Source organism: Mobula hypostoma, chromosome 19 (assembly GCF_963921235.1).
Source record: "Mobula hypostoma chromosome 19, sMobHyp1.1, whole genome shotgun sequence".
NCBI classification, from domain to species: domain Eukaryota; kingdom Metazoa; phylum Chordata; class Chondrichthyes; order Myliobatiformes; family Myliobatidae; genus Mobula; species Mobula hypostoma.
Genome location: NC_086115.1, coordinates 12741541 through 12760430, shown reverse-complemented (window position 1 = coordinate 12760430; position 18890 = coordinate 12741541). Strand labels below are relative to the sequence as shown.

General features: G+C 47.1%; 1 protein-coding gene across 3 annotated transcripts in view; it reads right to left on the bottom strand.

Annotated features, from left to right (window-relative positions):
* LOC134358831 (slit homolog 1 protein-like) overlaps positions 1-18890 on the bottom strand; it is a 339272-nt gene that overhangs the window by 69457 nt on the left and 250925 nt on the right. For 2 of the 3 annotated variants that reach the window (XM_063071371.1, XM_063071370.1), the window contains exons 26-32: positions 18074-18237; positions 15547-15671; positions 13933-14030; positions 11377-11516; positions 9126-9219; positions 7786-7923; positions 3810-4041 (exon numbers count right to left, since the gene is read on the bottom strand). In XM_063071371.1, coding sequence (XP_062927441.1) covers positions 3810-4041; positions 7786-7923; positions 9126-9219; positions 11377-11516; positions 13933-14030; positions 15547-15671; positions 18074-18237 — 991 coding nt within the window. The remainder of the gene's footprint in view (positions 1-3809; positions 4042-7785; positions 7924-9125; positions 9220-11376; positions 11517-13932; positions 14031-15546; positions 15672-18073; positions 18238-18890) is intronic. The other variant, XM_063071372.1, reaches the window with a different exon arrangement.

Genomic DNA, 18890 nt, shown 5'->3' with positions numbered 1-18890 from the left:
GACCACAGTTCCACTCCCCTGATGTGTACGGCCAAATTTCATCTTTCCTCAACTTTACTCCAGAAGCTTGTTTCTTTTGCTCCAGATTCCAGCATCTGCTGTCTCTATCATGGACTTGTTTCCTGTGGTGTTGTTTTTTGCACTAATGTCTCGTTTTGAAAAATCTTCTTACCTCACGGTCTTGCAGAGTTACTGTGTGTATAATTAATATTCTGAATCTGAACCTATATGCCTGTAATGCTGTTGAAAGCAAGTTTACTTCACTGTTCTTGTGCACACAAACAATAAACCTGACTTGGAATTGTGTTCCAGAGCCTTTGATCCCACACCACCAGGGTCAGGAACAGCTATTACTGTACAATTATCAGGTTCCTGAACCAGCGGAAATAACTTCACTCACCACTACTCTGAACTGATTCCATACCCTACAGACTCATTTTCAAGGACTTTTTACAACTCATGTTCTGAGTATTTTTATTTCCACTGCTTGTCTTCTTTTGCTCGTTAGTTTGATAGTCCTAGATGGAATCAACATGGGCAGCGTGCTTCCAATGGTGAGGGAGTCCAGGACCATAACCTCAGAACAGAAAGACAACCCTTTTGAACGGAGATGAGGAAGAACTTCTTTAGCCAGAGGGTGGTGAATTTGTAGAATTCATTGTCACAGACGGCTGTGGAGGCCAAGTCATTGGGTATACTTAAGGCAAAGGTTGATAGGTTCTTGATTAGTCAGGGCATCAAAGGTTACGGGGAGAAGACAGGAGAACGGAGTTGAGAGGGATAATAAATCAAACATGATGGAATAGCGGAAACACAAGCAGATGCTGGAATTTCAAGCAACACACAAAAAAGTCACCGGTGAACGCAGCAGGCCAGGCAGCATCTCTAGGAAGAGGTGCAGTCGATGTTTCGGGCCGAGACCCTTCGTCAGGACTAACTGAAAGAAGAGCTAGTAAGAGATTTGAAAGTGGGAGGGGGAGGGGGAGATCCAAAATGATAGGAGAAGACAGAAGGGGGAGGGATGGAGCCAAGAGCTGGACAGGTGATAGGCAAAAGGGATATGAGAGGATCATGGGACAGGAGGTCCGGGAAGAAAGACAAGGGGGGCGGGGAACCCAGAGGATGGGCAAGGGGTATAGTCTGAGGGACAGAGGGAGAAAAAGGAGAGAGAGAAAAAGAATGTGTGTAGATAAATAAATAAATAACGGATGGCGTACGAGGGGGAGGTGGGGCATTAGCGGAAGTTTGAGAAGTCAATATTCATCCAACCTGATGGCATGAACATTGACTTCTCAAACTTCCACTAATGCCCCACCTCCCCCCTCGTACCCCATCCGTTATTTATTTATATACACACATTCTTTCTCTCTCTCTCCTTTTTCTCCCTCTGTCCCTCTGACTATACCCCTTGCCCATCCTCTGGGCTTTTCCCCCCCTCCCCCTTTTCTTTCTCCCTAGGCCTCCTGTCCCATGATCCTCTCATATCCCTTTCGCCAATCAACTGTCCAGCTCTTGGCTCCATCCCTCTCCCTTCTGTCTTCTCCTATCATTTCGGATCTCCCCCTCCCCCTCCCCATCTCACTTTCAAATCTCTTACTAGCTCTTCCTTCAGTTAGTCCTGACGAAGGGTCTCAGCCTGAAACGTCGACTGTACCTCTTCCTAGAGACGCTGCCTGGCCTGCTGCGTTCACCAGCAACCTTTTTGGATGGTGGAATAGCTGAGCTGATTTGATGGTCTGATTCCACTCCATTTCTTATGGTTGTTTGCTATTCTTTGTTTGTTTGTAGGTTTTTGTACAATTCTGTTGTATTTCTTTTAAACGCCTGCAAGAAAATGAATCTCATAGAACTATATGGTAACTACTTTGGTAATAAACCTACTTTGACCTTTGGAACTTTTTCCCTGAACCTCTCTGCCGTCTCCTTTGCTCCTTAAAGCACTCGAGGCTTCCAGTCAGAAACACAAGTGATTCTGCAGATGCTGGAGATCTGAAGCAACACACACAAAATGTTGGAGCAACTCAAGCAGGCCATGCAACATCTAGGGAAAAGAATAAACAGTCAATGCTTCAGGCTGAGACCTCCCCTGATGAAGGATCTTGGTCCAAAATGTCGACTGTTTATTCCCCTCCCTACACACTGCCTGACCTGCTGACTTCCTGCAGCATCTTCTGTGTATTTTGAAACTTCTGGTCACTCGTCAAAGTAGCCCTTCTATAATTCTAAGTTCAAAGTAAATTTTATTATCAAATTACATATATGTTGTCACATACATTCATATTCTTGCAGGCCTTCACAGGAAAATAAAGAAGTACAATAGAATTTATGGGAAAAAAAACTATAAATAATCATGACTGACAAACAGCCAATATGCAGAAGACAAATCACACAGATCTGCCACAGACGGTCTCAAGCCTGGCTGCCAAATGAGGAGCTACAGTGAACCCATCCCATAAAAAACAGTGCTACAGAAACACTAAAAGCCTCATCCTTGAGAGAGGAAGGATCTTTGAAGACGGCCTGCACCTGGAGACAACTTGAAGGTCTGGGCCAGGACAGAAGGCTCTGGCGAGCTGCTGTAGCCGGCCTCTGCCCCAGTGGGCTGAAGAAGAAGAGGAAATGAATAATAGAAAGGACTCGAGTTGTACAGTCCTTGAAAGTGAGCCTGCAGGTTATGGAATCAGGTCAGTGAAGTTTTCCACACTGGTTCAGGAGCCTGATGGTTGAGGGGTAATAACTGTTCCTGAACCCGGTGGTGTGGGACCTAGGGCTCCTGTACCTCCTGCCCAGTGGCAGTAATGAGAAAAGATCTAGTGAATGGTGAGGGTTCTTGAAGATGGATTCTGCTTTCTTGTAGCAGTGCACCTTGTAAATGTACAAAACAGTGGGGAGGATTTTGCCTGTGATGGACTGTGCTGTGTCCAACACTTTTTGTGAACTTTTCCGTTCCTGGGCATTGGTGATTCCCTACCAGGCCATTGATGCAACCGGTTAGCATACTCTTCATTGTTCATCTCTAGAAGTTTATCAAAGTGTTAGATGATATGCTAGTAACAGTCTTCACATAGCAATGTTCCCATGAAACACCTCCAGAACCCTTTCTTTACTCTAAAAATGCAAACTGTGACTGGTATACACTTAGTGACCACTTTAATAGATATCTCCTGTGGTCTTCTGCTGCGTAGCCCATCCACTTCAAGGTACAACATGTAGTGTATACAGGAATGCTCTTATTTGAGTTATTGAGTTAATGTTACTTGAGTTACTGTCACCTTCCAGTCAGCTTGACGCAGTCTGGTCATTCTCCTCTGACCTTCGACCTCTGACAAGGCCTTTTCTCTCACAGAACTGCTGCTCACTGGATATTTTCTTGTTTTTACACCATTTGCTGTAAACTACAAACACTGTTGTGTGTGAAAATCCCAGATCATCAGCAGTTTCTAAGATACTCAAACCACCCTGTCTGGCACCTTTCTACAGTAAATGTCATTTAGATCACATTTCTTCCACATTCTGATGTTTGGTCTGAACAACAACCAAATCTCTTGACCATGTCTGTATGCTTTTTATACATTGAGTTGCTGTCATATGATTGGCTGATTACATATTTATATTAACGAGCAGATGCACAGGTGTACCTAATAAAGTGGCCACTGAGTGTAAAAATGGTATTTAATTTATGTTATCCAGTGAATGGTGCTTATGTATGCTATTTCCCTGCAATGCCACTGCAAATAAGTTTCTTGTTGTACCTAGACTTTCTATATGACAATAAATTCAACTTTGACTTTGGCCCTGACGCAGGTTACCTGAAGAGAGATGTTCGCCTGAGGCCAGTTCTTCAGCTCGGTAAACTGCAGATACGAGTCTCGATCCACAAAGTTGACGCTGACCAACTTGTCGCAGCGGGCCCCCCCGAAGCCGGGGAGGCACTGGCACAGGGCACTGTCGCTCATGCACTGCCCGCCGTTGAGGCAGTCCTGGGGCCGGCACGGGACGTGGGGTGAGGAGGCAGCCGAAGGAAGCTCACAGAAACGGCCACTGGGTGGAGACAGAGAGACATGGCCAGAAACCGAGGGGAATGAACGTAGAACTGTACAGTGCTGTGGAAGCCCTTCAGCACATGATGTTGTGTCCTAATCTACTCCAAGATCAATCCAATGCTTCCCTCTCACATAACCCTTGACTTTCCTTTCATCCACGTGCTTATCTCTCAAATCCCCCTAATGTACCACCCCCCCCAGCAGCGCACTCCACACACCTACCACTCGGTGTAAAAATACCTGTCTCAGACATCCCCCTATACCTCAAAATTACCTCAATATTATGCCCTCTGGTGTTATTTGTTTCCACCCTGGGAAAAGGCACTGGCTGTCCACTCAATTTATGCCTCTTCTCGTTTTATACTCCTCTATCCAAAGTTGTACCAGTTAGTAGGTTAATTGGTCGTTGTAACTAGTCCTGTGATTAGGCTAGGGTTAAATTGGGTGATTGCTGGGCAGCGTAGCTCAAAGGGCCACAAGGGCCTATTCCGTGATGTATGTCAATAAATAAATAAATATCCAAATAGAAAAACCTAGCTCAAAGTATCCTCATAGGACATGCTCTCTAATCCAGGTAGCATCCTGGCAAATCTCTGCACCCTCTCTAAAGCCTCCACATCTTTCCTATCATGAGCACTGTTCCCTCTTAAGCTGCAGGTGCGTGGCCGCACAGTAACTGCAATGCTCCCGCGCACATACCCTCTGCTGCTGCACAGATGGTACTTGTTTTTATACAATACTTTATTAAAGTGCCGTGCAGTTTTCAGGCCAAGTAAACATTTCCTGCTAAGAGCAGTGGTTGGCCGCTCAGCTGTAAAAATAATTAGAGGGAGAATTGATCCTGGGGCGACCAGAACTGAAAACAATATTCCAAGTGTGGTCAAACCAAGGTTTTATAGAGCTGCAACATTATCTCGCAGCTTTTGAACTCAATCCCCCGACTAATTAAGGTCATTACACCACATGCCTTCTTAACCACCCTATCAACTTGCATTGCAACTTTGAGGGAACTATGGCTGTGGTCTCCAAAATCTCTTTGTTCCTCCACACTGACATTAACACTGTATTACACACAAAATGCTGGAGGAGCTCAGCAGGCCAGGCAGCATCTATGGAAAAGAGTAAACAGTCGACGCTTTGGGCTGAGACCCTTCATCGGGACTGGAAAAAAGAGATGAGAAGTCAGAGCAAGAAGGTGGGGGGAGGGGAGGAAGGAGTACAGGTGGTAGGTGATAGGTGAAACCGGGAGAGGGGGAGGATGAAGTAAAGAGCTGGGAAGTTGATTGATGAAAGAGATAAAGAGCTGGAGAAGGGGGAATCTGATAGGAGAGGGCAGGAGGCCATGGAAGAAAGAAAAGGGGGAAGGAGCACCAGAGGGAGCTGATGGGCAGGTAAGGTGACAGAAGGAAATGGGAATGGGGAATGGTGGGGGGGGGTGGTGCAATTACAGGAATTTGAGAAATCGATGTTGATGTCATCAGGTGGAGGCTGTTCTCTTTCATCAATCGACTTCCCAGCTCCTTACTTCGCCCTCCCCCTCTCCTTCAACGTATCACCCAAAACCTTGTACCTCTTCCTCACCTTCTTATTCCGACTTCTCATCTCTTTTTTTCCGGTCCTGATGAATAGTCTGGGCCTGAAACATCGACTGTTTTCTCTTTTCCGTAGATGCCGCCTGACCTGCTGAGTTCCTCCAGCATTCTGTGTGTGTTGCTTTGGATTTTCAGCACCTGCAGATTTTCTCTTGTATGTGGTCAACCCTGTATTCTGCCTTCAAGCTCAGGTTTACAAAGTGTACTCCTCCACACTTTTCCGGGGGACTGTACTGAGCGGGAAGCAGCTTAAACACACACTGCAGCCAACTAATGCACCAACCTGCCCGTGGCCACAGCCAGCAAACAAAAGATCAGCCATGGCTGACTTCCCTCCGCTAACAATGCACCTCCTCACAGCATCAGAGAGCCAGAGCTCTGGTGCTGTCCATGTGGAGTCAGCATGCTCTCCCTGTGATTGCGAGTTTCCCCCAGTGCTCCTCCCAGATCCTGTTAGAGGCTGTAGTTAGAATTCAAGGGCGTGACGGGTTGGACAAAAGTGGGGGCAGCAGAGGCTGAGGGGAAACCAGACGGAAGTTTATAAGATGATGGGTGGCACAGACAGTGGTGTTCGGTCTCTGTCACTGCCCTCTGTAAGGAGTTTATACGTTCTGCACGTGACTGTGTGGGTTTCCTCCGGGTGCTCTGGTTTCCTCCCACATTCCAAAACCATACAGATCGCTTATGCAAGTTGTGAGCAGGGTATATTGGCACCGCAGAGTGGCAACACTTATGGGCTGTCCCCAACGCATCTTGGATTGAGTTGTCCGCCAACACAAGTGGCAATATTTCACTCTATGCTTCAATGTCCACATAACAAATAAAGCTGATCATTCTTTCTTTCTTTCTTTCTTTCTGGGTCAGCCCGTCCCATTGTTAACCCTTGCCGAACAGCGACCGGCGCAGATTGTTAGGTGATGTCTCTGGGATCCTGCTCAGAGGGTCAGGCCTTTCGGCCCACAGTGCTTGTGCTAAACATGAAACCAAATGAAGCTATCCTCTTCTGCCTGCACGTGATCCCTAGTCCTTCCTTCTGATGTGTCTACCAAAAATCCTCTTAAAGTCCACCTTTTTACCTGCTTTCACCACCACCCCTGGTGGTCCAGACACTCACCCCTCTGTGTAAAAAAAAACTTGCCCATACATCTGCTTTAAACATTCCGCTCTCAGCTTCAGGCTATGCCCTCTATTATTTGACTTGAGAAGGAGACTGTCTCCCCTATTTACAGCCGCATTATTTTGTAAACCTCGTCCAGACGTCCTCCCAGTCTCCAAAGCTCCAGAGAAGTGGATCTCCAACTTCGGACTCTGCGCCATGATCAGAATGTCCTGGATCAAAGTCCAAAGCCTGACGACTTGGGAGTCGGCAGCCAAGGACTGGAGGTCTGGAGGCAGCCCACCCTGGTGCTGCAGTCCTGTCGATGAGTGTGACTGGGTAGGACAGGGCTTGTTTCGCTGCTTGAGCTGTTCTGCTGAACATGCTATGTTGGAGCGAGAATGTGTGGCGTCACTTGCAGGCTGCCCCAGCACATCCTTGTGTGTGTGTTGGTCACTAAACTGTTCGCTGCATGTTTCGACGTAAGGAAAGGGACGTCGCATCCAGAGTTCCTCCAGTTAGCAGACGATTTCCCTCCACGCCTCTCTGACGTAGTGGGGAACCGCGTACGAGGCAAGTTACGGCAGTGGTTTGCCATTGCCTTCTGCCGGGTGAGTTTCCAAAGAGATCACCAGCTGGTAATCCCGCACAGATGGAAAGCATGCGGGGGAGCTGGCCGGATTTGAACTTGGAATTTTTCGTCCTACAGTCCGACGCTGATGCCACTACGCCACCAGCCATTTCGATGTACGCGTGATAAATAAATCTGAATCTGATCTGAATTGAATAACAACCCAAGTCTGTCCAGCCTCTCCTTACAGCCGACACACTCTAATACAGGCAAGATCCTGGTGAACATCCTCTGCACCCTCCCCAAAGCCTCCATTTCATTGCTGTAGCTGTTGAAATTGTGACAGTGACCACATTTTGCAAAGCCATTCCTTGATCTTATGATGCTTTGGAGTGACCTGAACCTGTGACAGATATTACAGGAGCTTTCCCACTGCTGAATCGCCATGGGCTCTGAGCTGCCCGGATGACTGTGACCACTCACCTGTAACCCTCTGAGCAGAGGCAGGTGTAACCATCAGCTGTATCCAGACACACGCCATTTCCCTGACACTGGTGGCCATGACAGTTGCCAATGGCACTGCTGCAGTTCTCTCCCACATCCCCAGAAATGCACTCACACCTAAAAATCACAGCACACAGATTACATCAGGAGACCTAGATTAGGATAATCAGGGTACAAAGGCATAATGCCCTAACAATCTTATACCAAGTTTTGTACTAAGCTCCCTCTACACTGTCCCATCACACACTCCCAGGACAGAGACAGCACGGGTTAGATACAGAGTGAATCTCCCTCTACACTGTCCCATCACACACTCCCAGGACAGGGACAGCACGGGTTAGATACACAGTGAATCTCCCTCTACACTGCCCCATCACACACTCCCAGGACAGGGACAGCATGGGTTAGATACAGAGTGAAGCTCCCTCTACACTGTCCCATCACACACTCCCAGGACAGAGACAGCACGGGTTAGATACAGAGTGAATCTCCCTCTACACTGTCCCATCACACACTCCCAGGACAGGGACAGCAGGGGTTAGATACAGAGTGAATCTCCCTCTACACTGCCCCATCACACACTCCCAGGGCAGGGACAGCATGGGTTAGATACAGAGTGAAGCTCCCTCTACACTGTCCAATCACACACTCCCAGGACAGGGACAGCACGGGTTAGATACAGAGTGAATCTCCCTCTACACTGCCCCATCACACACTCCCAGGGCAGGGACAGCATGGGTTAGATACAGAGTGAACCTCCCTCTACAATGTCCCATCACACACTCCTAGGACAGGGACAGCACGGGTTAGATACAGAGTGAAGCTCCCTCTACACTGTCCCATCACACACTCCCAGGACAGGGACAGCACGGGTTAGATACAGAGTGAAGCTCCCTCTACAATGTCCCATCACACACTCCCAGGACAGGGACAGCACGGGTTAGATACAGAGTGAAGCTCCCTCTGCACTGTCCCATCACACACTCCTAGGGCAGGGACAGCACGGGTTAGATACAGAGTGAAGCTCCCTCTACACTGTCCCATCACACACTCCCAGGGCAGGGACAGCACGGGTTAGATACAGAGTGAAGCTCCCTCTACACTGTCCCATCACACACTCCTAGGACAGGGACAGCACAGGTTAGATACGAGATAAAGCTCCTTTAATCGTGCCTGCAGTTTATTTTTCGGGGTCACCATCTACCAACCAGTTCAATCTACAGTTTAATAAGATCGGATTCCTGCCTCTCCTGAACTCAAGGTCTCGGTTCGGTCACTCTGAGCTGCGCGGAATAGAGTGACTCCAGTATCTGACCCACCTTGGTCCCTCCACGGTGACTGTGCACTTGTCACCCTCCTGACATGGGTTAGATTCTGGGGCGCAATAGTCCACTGGCTCCTCGCAGTGAACCCCTGTAACCACAGCAGAGAACAAGGCTCAGTGACACGGCCTCGCAAACCAGAAGCGGCCCGATCTGGGAGGTCATGGGTTTCGAATCCCTCCTCGGGGCCACAACGAAATGACCTCTCGTTCAAGTCATGTTCAAGTTTACTGTTATTTGACCCTATGTAAATACAACCAAACAAAACAATGTTCCTCTGGACCACAGTGCCCCCACAAAACATATATCACACAGAGCCTATAAAATAAAATATTACCATAAATAAGTTAACCAAGTACAATTCAAAATGCATGTAGTACCCAGCACAGCAAAATATAAACAGCTCGCTATCCTAGTGACGAGACCTCGGTGGTGGCAGGGGAAACATTAGTCTCACGGCGTGAGGGAAGGAGCTGTAACCCCATCTGGCAGTTCTAGTCCTGATGCTCCTGTACCTCCTTCCTGATGGTAGTGGGTCAAAGAGATCGTGGGACGGGTGCTAGGATCCTCTACATTGCTTCAGGTTCTTCAGCTGCAACGCTGCTGGAAGATGTCACAAAATAGCAGGGAAGGAGACCCTGGTGATTCTCTCGGTGATTTTTACCGCCCCCTGTAGGGTCTTGTGGTCTGATGCCTGGCAGCTTCCATACCCCACAATGATGTAGCCATACAGGACTCTTTTGGTGCTCTTGCAGGAAGTTGTTAGAATGGGGGCAGGGAGCTTTGCTGGCCTCAATCTCCTCAGAAAGTGTAGATGCTGCTGTACCCTCTTGACTAATGAGGAGGTGTTGACATTGTCCGTTATGTGCACACCAGGAACTTCGTGTTCTTCACTTTCTCCGTGGCAGAGACATGGGGAATGGTCAACCCGCGCCTTCCTACAGCCCATAATCATCTCTGCAAGCCTGCCAGCCCTTTCTGCCTTGGCAGTGGTTACTGCTTTTAGGAGGGCAAAAGGGATTTAGGGGTGCAGGAGGGGTACCTGCCAGTGTATGTGGGGATGGGAATAGCTGAAGTTCAGTTAATGTTCAAAGAATTTGATCCAAACCTATTCGCTACCTGTAGGGTAAAATACAGGGGATTGTGCTAATTCTTAATTAACACTGTGGTGCTGGTGTCAGTGATGCATGTCGAATAATTACAGTAATTAGCAATTTGCGGTATTCCTTGCCAAGCCTCTAATCAGTTCGAAGTGCAGCGTTCCAAGTGTAACAGAGTTAGCACTGTGTGACAGCCTGACATTAGCAGGCACCACTGACGTCCCCCGAACACTAAAGTCTGAGACATCGGCACCACTGATCCTCAGCGATCGCCTCTTGTCACTTCCCGGCTCTGAGCCCAAACCATCCTGCCCGTCCCTTCCACACCACCGGCCTCTCCTCAGGGGGACCTGGGCACATAATCATGGTGCATTCCATCTCCTCTCCTCTGCGGCAGTGACACAGACCAAATGGGCCACGCCGAGCAAGACTCCCATTTGCCCGCATTTGGCCAATATCCTTTTAAACCTTTTCTATCCATGTACCTGTCAAAATGTCTTATAAGTGTTGTTAATGTACCTCCCTTAACCACTTCCTCTGGCAGACTGTTCCATACAGAGACCCACTCTCTGGGTCAAACATTTGCCCCTCAGGTGTCCATTAAATTTTTCCTTTCTCACCTTAAACCTCATCTACTTCGTGACTCTCCAACCATGGGAAAAAAGACTGTGCGCATTCACTCTATCTGTGCACCTCTTAACGGCATACACTTTAATAATTCTCCTACACTCCGATTAACTTCCAACCTGCTCATCCCTTCTCCATACCTCCGTCCCTCAAGTCCCAGCAGCGTTCCCATAAATTTCCTCTGCACTCTTTCCAGCTTAATAAAACATAGAACAGTACAGGCCCTTCAGCCCATGATACTGTGCCAACCCTTTAACCTACTCTAAATTCAATTTAACCTCCTCTAATCCAGGCAACACCCTGGTAATTCTCCTCTGCACCCTCATTAAATCTTCAATATTCCTCAGGACTAAGCAGTTGGCATTGACTCATCAGTCAATCAGGCCCTAATGAAGGGACTTGGCTTGAAATGGCAACCTCTCCATTGATGCTGCCTGACTTGCCGAGTTCCGCCAGCATTTGATGTGTGTTGTGTGTCTCCACCCTCCCCCAGGGAGCCTGACCGTGCGGGTACGCCTCACCTCTGTGGGACGGGGGACACAGGCAGGTGTAGTTAGTAACTCCGTCCAGGCACGTGGCACCATTCCTGCAGGAATTCTCCTCACAGTCGTCAACATTCACAGTGCAGGTGTTCCCCAGGAAGCCCTCTGGGCAAGTACACCTGTCAGCAAACAGGAGGCAGAACTGGAATCAGTCCAACGCACACTCACTAATCAGCTGGGAACGGGTAGTAAAGCATAGGATATTCAGCCCATCCAATCTGCTCCACCATTCTATCATGGCTGATTTATTATCCCATTCTCCTGCCCTCTCCCCATAACCTTTAAGATTCTGAGCCTATCAACTCTGCTTTGAATATACCCTTTGTGTGTGAGTGTGAGAGAGTGAGAGTGTGCGTGTATTGCACTCTAGTAGCATATTGGTTAAATCAGTCGCTTTACAGCGCTGGTGCTTGCTGACTGTGGTTTGATTCCCGCTGATGTCTGTAAGAGGGTGTATGTTCTCCCCGTATCCATGTGGGTTTTCTCCAGATGCTCCGGTTCCCCGCCCCCGCCACATTCCAAAGTTGTGGGAATGCTACGTTGCTGCCAGAAGCGTGCCAACATTTACGGGCTGTTCCCCAGCACATTCTGACGCAAATGACGCATTTCACCCTGTGCTTCAATGCTTTGATGTACAGGTGGCAAATTAAGCTAATCTCTAGATCTTTAGTCTTTAGTATATAACAATTTTACCCTGGGTAAAAGACCATTTATCTGATCTATCTCATAATTTCATTAACTTCGGTTGTGTCTCCCTTCAGGCTCTGGCATCTCAGGGAAAAGAACCAAGTTTTCCCAAACTTTCCCTCTAGCTAAATCCTCCCTCATCTAGGCAGCGTCCTGGGGAAACCCTGGAGTCACACATACGGCAGAGCCAGTAAGGAGGGCGGATTTCCTCACTGCAAGTCAAAGTTACAGAGTCATAGAACACTACAGCACAGAAACAGCCCCTTTGGCCCATCTAGTCTGTGCCAAACTGTTAGTCCCATTGACCTGTACCTGCTCTCCAATTCCCTCCCATCCATGCACTGATCCAAACTTGTCTTGAATGTTGAAATTAAACCCACATCTACCACCTCCCTTGGCAGATTGTTCCACAGTCACACCACCCTTTGGGCAAAGAAGTTCCTCCTCAGATTCACCTTAAATATTTAACCTTCCACCCTTAACCCATGACCTCTAGTTCTTGTCTCTCCCAACCTCAATAGAAAAAAGCCTGCTTGCATTCACCTTATTTATCCCCCTCATAATTGTGTACATCTCTATAAGATCTCCCTTCATTCCCCTATGATTTGGGGAATAAAGTCCCAATCTATTTAATCTTTCCCTAGAACTCAGGTGCTCAAGTCCTAACAACATCTAAATTCGTAATTTTTTTTCTCTGTGATCTTTCAATCTTGGTTACTGTGGTAAACCATGTATATATGTTGTAACTCGGTTACCTGTCTAGACACACCCTTCTGCTGACTGCCCCTGTGGCTCCTCCCACAGAGTCCTGTATAAAGGTGTTCGCCTTGACCCTCCCCCTCAGTCCGGGGGCAGACACTCACTGTGGAGGTCGTATTGTACAGCGAATAAAAGCCTCAGTATTTTACCAAACCTCAGTCTTTTGGAGTAATTGAAGGTGCTTCATTTACATCTTGGAGTTTTTGGACGGATGGACTCAGGGTCGGCTGCTTCCAAGGTATCGGCAAGTTGACGGTGCCTGGAGGTTTATGGCAGGGAGTTTCTCCCTTTTGCCGCCTGCTATCGGGGACTCGGGAGTCGATCAACTCGGGGACTTTGAGACTATTTTTTTTTACTGTGCCTATGGACTGTTCTTCATCAAATTACGGTATTGCTTTGCACTGTTGTAACTATATGTTATAATTATGTGGTTTTGTCAGTGTTAGTCTTTGGCTTGTCCTGTTTTCTGTGATATCATGCCGGAGAAACATTGTATCATTTCTTAATGCATGTATGCATTTCTAAATGACAATAAAAGAGGACTGAGTGTTCTCTTAATCTAATCTAATCTTTCCTGTACATAGGTGGCCAAAACTGCACAAAATACTCCAAATTTGGACCCATCAACGTCTTATACAATTACAACATAACATCCCATCTCCTGTACTCAGTTCTCTGATTTATGAAGGCCAATGTGCCAAAACCTCTCTTTATGACCCCTATGAGCCACTTTCAAGAACTATGGACCTGTATTCCCAGATTCTTTTGTTGTCCGGCACTCCTCGGTGCCCTACCGTTGACTGGAAACCCTGCGTGGGTTGGTTCTCCCCAAAGTGCAACCCCTCACACTAGTCTGCATTAAATTTCATCTGTCATTTTTCACCCCAGTCTTTTCCAAATGGCAACTGATCCAGAAAGGTCTCTATAACAATCTGGAGAGGGAGGTCAGAGAGCAGGAACCCATCGAGTGTACATGTGTGAGGTTTACTGAGGTGAGAGATTTGTGATAGGGATGGGTGGGGAATGACTGGGACCAAGACCATCTGAGAGCAAACAGTAATAATAGAAACACTTTAACCCTCCTCTCACCAGAATACATCCGAACCTCCCTCCTTCACGTGGCATGTCCCTCCGTTCGCACAGGGGCTACTAACACAGCTGTTGATTGGCAATTCACATTGTTTACCCTGGAAGTGTTAAAGAAACAATTAAGTTCATTTTTGCTGGAATAGAAACAAATACAATTCTGCAGATGATGGAAATCCAGGGCGGCACACATAACTCAGCAGGTCAGGCAGCATCTACGGAGAGGAATAAACTGTTGAGGGGAATAGGTCCTGTCCTATCAGATTTCTCCTTCTTCAGCTCTTCCACCTATCACCTTCCAGCTTCTTACTTCATTTCCCCCTCCTCCACCCAGCCATCTTCCCCTTCACTGGTCTCACCTATCATTTTGCCTCCCTTCCTTCCTCCCACCTTCTTATTCTGGCTTCTGCCCTCTTCCTTTCCAGTTCTGATGAAGGGTCTCGGCCCAGAATGTTGACGGTTCATTCTTCTCTCTAGATGCTGCCTGACCTGCTGAGTTCCTCCAACATTTTGTGTGTACTGCTCAATGCTGGGAACAGGTCAGACCGTGTCTGTAAGAGAGAACAGCGGTTAACACATCACATCAACAAACTTTCATTGCAAACCGGGAAATAGATAGAGATAAGAAAAAGTTTCAAAGTTGTACAGATGTGGGGTGGGGCACGGATGCAGACATGGATTTCAGTGAAAGGGTGGAAGTTGTGGGGGGGGGTGCTCTGTAACACTGGTGGTGTCTGCGGAGGGATGGAGTAACAAGTGGTCTCAGTTTGAGAGGTGGGGCAGTATGGTAGCGTAGTGGTCAGTGTAACACTTTGCAACGGCAGTGATCGGAATATCAAGGGTTCAATTCCCGCCACTGTCTGTAAAGAGTTTGTACGTTCCCCTCGTGACCGTGTGAGTTTCTCTAGGTGATGCTGTTTCCTTCCACATTCCAAAGACGTACCGGTTAGTAAGTTGTGGGCGTGTGATGCTGGCTCCGGATATTGTATCCTTCCTGTAGTGCGGTGACCAGAATTGCCCAGCGGTCAGCTTAATGCTATTACAGTCACCACAGCCCGGGTTCAATTCCCATCGCCCTGTGTAAGGAGTTTGTATGTTCTCCCCATAACCACATGGGTGGGTTTCCTCTGGGTACCTATCACTTCCAAAGGCATGCAGGTTAAGAGGTTAGCTGGTCACATGGTGGGCTTTGGGAGTTATACATCAAGTAACAGCAGTGTGTTATGGGCTGGAATGTAATGGAGGGGTTTGGGTTATATATTGAGTAGCTTCAGTGTGTTACAGGTTGGAATGTAATAGTGGGGTTTGGGATTATACATGGAATAAATGTAGTTGTGTTACAGGTTGTAATGTAATGGAGGGGTTTGGGGTTATATATTGAGTACCTGCAGCATGTTACAGGTTGGAATGTAACGGAGGGGTTTGGGGTTATATATCGAGTACCTGCAGTGTGTTACAGGTTGGAATGTAATAGTGGGGTTTGGGGTTATACATGGAATAAATGTAGTGTGTTACAGGTTGTAATGTAATGGAGGGGTTTGGGGATATACATGGAATACGTGCAGTGGGTTACAGGTAATGTAATGGACGGGTTTGAGATGCTGGTGTGATTTTTACCTGATAACCATATGGGCAGCTACACCTGTAATAATTCAGGGGATCATCCTGGCAGGTTGCCTGGTTGTGGCAGGGGTGGGACAGGCAGGGGCTGCACTTGGCCAGGACACTCAGCTCTGTCGGACCTGCATGGAATAAAGAGCAAACTATCACACAGGTACTGAACCCACGGGCTTTCAGCCACTGGGACTGATTACAGAACTTCCTAACCTTCCCACCTCGAGTCACCCCATCCAGTCATGGCGTCTTACGGCATGGGAACAGGCCCCCCAGCCCGGCTCAGCCATGCTGACCATTTAAACCCATCCCATTTGCCAGGCGACACAGCCTTTGTCCTTTGAATGAATTATGAAGAGGAAACGTTTGTAAGACTACGAAGAAAGGGGATGGGGATGGAACTAGACAGTAAGAGACAGCTTGGAAATAATGGGCTGAATGGCCTCTTTCTTGGCTGTAATCGTTTATTATTCCATCCAACTAAGCCCAACGTAGATCCTCATTCTTTGGTACAGTGACTCCTGACATAGAGATCACAAGGGCAGTGGGGCATGGTCTTATTTTACTTATTTTATTTCCATTAACTATTAATTTTTTTTAATAGTTCTTATATTTCAATAAATGTTTGATTAATTTAGGCAACACTTACAATTTTTTAATGTCAGTACATGTCAGAGATATTTGAAACCATAAAACAGGAGCAGAATTTGACCATTTGGCCCATTGAGTCTGAGAAGTGAGTTCAATTCCCACCACAGCAGCTGGGGAATTTAATTAAAATATTATATTTTCATATTTAATTGCAGTATTTTTAAAAGCCAATGTCAGTAATGAAATCATGACATTGTCAACGTTGTAAAAGTCTGCTTGCCTTGCTATTGTCCTTCAGAGGAGAGAAATTTCCATCTTTAGCATGTGTGACTCACGAACCCAATTACCAACGAAGTACACATCCCCTAGGGGAAGGTTAAAAAAATAGTCTTGTGGACTGATTAAATGGGAAACAGGAAGCTGGGAAGGCCGCTGATTTGGAGGGATCAATATAAATATCTTGTCTACGTAGATATTACTAACTTAGAACATAAGGCCATAAAACCATAAGACATAGGACAGAATCAGGCTATTTGGCCCATCGAGTCAGCTCTACCATTCGATCATGGCTGATTTATTATCCCCCTCAACCTTATTCTCCTGTTCTCCTGCCTTCTCCCTGTAGCCTTTGATACCCTTGCTAACCAAGAACCCATCAATCTTTGCTTTAAATATATCCATGGATATACCTATAAATACATATATCCATATTATATACATGACTCATGCCACCCCTACACACATCCCAGCTGCCTCCACAACCATGTTCACATTAAATGGATGCAGGGGCCTAATTTCTCTAGTTCTGCCTTTCCCAGAATCAAAGTAAGGCTTCAGTAGGTACGAGACCTCAGTCCGATCTCCCTGAACGAGGAGTTGTGAACAGGTCAGAGCATTTTCGGATGCCATAGTTTGGGACTTTGGATGTTACTCTTAATAATCCCGAAACACACTTTAATTTCTCTTTATTTCACATGTCCCAGAGACCTCCCCCATGAGTCTGAAGGCAGTAGAAAACAAACAGGCATTTCAGAACCCAGCTCTGACACAAACCCGCCCATGCTCTGCCCCGCCGAATTTCAGCACACCAAATACATAGAACAAAGAGCATCACAGCACAGTACAGGCCCTCCAGCCCACGATGTTGTGTCAAACCCCGCAACCTACTCCAAGATCAATCTAACCTTTCCCTCCCACATGTGCCTCCTATTTTCTTTCCTCTAAGTGCCTATCGAAGAGTCTCTTAAGTGTCCCTAACGTATCAGCGGATCCATTGCCCTCTGGGCAAAAACCTATCTCTGACATCCCCCCTATACTTTCCTCCAATCACCTTAAAATTACGCCCTCCTGTACTAGACACTTCCACCCTGGGGAAGAAACCTCTGCCTCGCCACTCTATTAATGCCTCTTATCATCTTATAAACCTCTATCCAGTCACCTCTCCTCCACTTCCATAACATGCTCTCTAATCCAGGCTGCATCCTGGTAAATTTAAGGAATTAGAATTTTCACAGGGATTAAAATCTTCTTTACCAGCATTCGAATACCTCTGAGCCTCATCCCCAGTAATCATCACGCCCTACAGTCCCATGTGTTACCTGCGTTACCAGGCTCTTTTCATCACCCATTAGCAGCCATGCCTCCATTTGCCAGGAACCTTACTGCTGGCATTCGGCTCCCCACACCTCCCCCACAAAGATCTGTCTACCCTTGGGTCTCCCTCTCTTTAGTACCTCTTTGAACGAGCCTGTAGTCCAAATGTTAGATTTTGAAATTCCTTTTATATTTGACGGAACTGTCAATCCTTGAAGTTTTTGGCATGTAAAAGGAGCTACGGGAGTTGAGATTGTATCTGTTGTTGTGGTCGGTGGGGATATTGTGTCAAAGCAGGGAAGGCTGAGCATGTGCTGTCGGATTATCGGAGTTTTGCTCTCCTTACCTTGGCACTCAAACTTCTTGGCCGGAGTTGTTAGGAGGAGCTTACCCTCCATTTCCCCTGGGCCAGCACAGCGGGCAATGCCAGGCTCCTTGTACCCGGTCTTGACCCAGTCGGAGAGCCAGCGGAGGTTACAGTCACAGTAGAGTGGGTTGGCTCCAATGGCACTGAGAGAGAGAGAGAGAGAGAGTCAGGGAGGTTTAATCTGACAAGCAAGACACAAGAATCTGAAGCACAAAAAAAAACTGCTGGAAGAATTTGGGCAGCATCTGGGAAGGAAAAGGGCTGGTCCACTTTTTGGATTCTTGACCCAAAACTTCAACTGTTCCTCTGCCTCCACAGATGCTGCCTGACCCACTGAGCTCCCCCAGCAAGTGTTTTTGTTTGCTCTTTACCCTACAAGCTTCCATGCATACAAGTTACAGGAAGCCGGTGCAGTCAGGCTAGCCCTCTGGATTTACTTTGTGACAGTCATGGGTTCCAGTCTCACTCTGGAGGCACAAACACAGAACCCAGGCTGAACTACCGAGAGAGTACTGTTGTGTGGCAGGCGGGTTATGAAGTTGACGATCCAACCTGACCTCTGAGGTGGGCGCCGGAGACTCCACAATAGCAGGGGAATTCTCTCTCGTGTCCTGGGCAGTTATTTACCCACCTCTATAATTCATGTTCTCAATTGTTATTTATTTATTTATCTCTTTGTTTGTCTTCTTTTGCACTTTGGTTGTTAGTCCATCTTTGCTTGTGTGTAGTTTTTCATCAATGCTATTGTCTATATTTGTACTTCTGTGAATGCCTACAAGGAAATGAATCCAGGGAA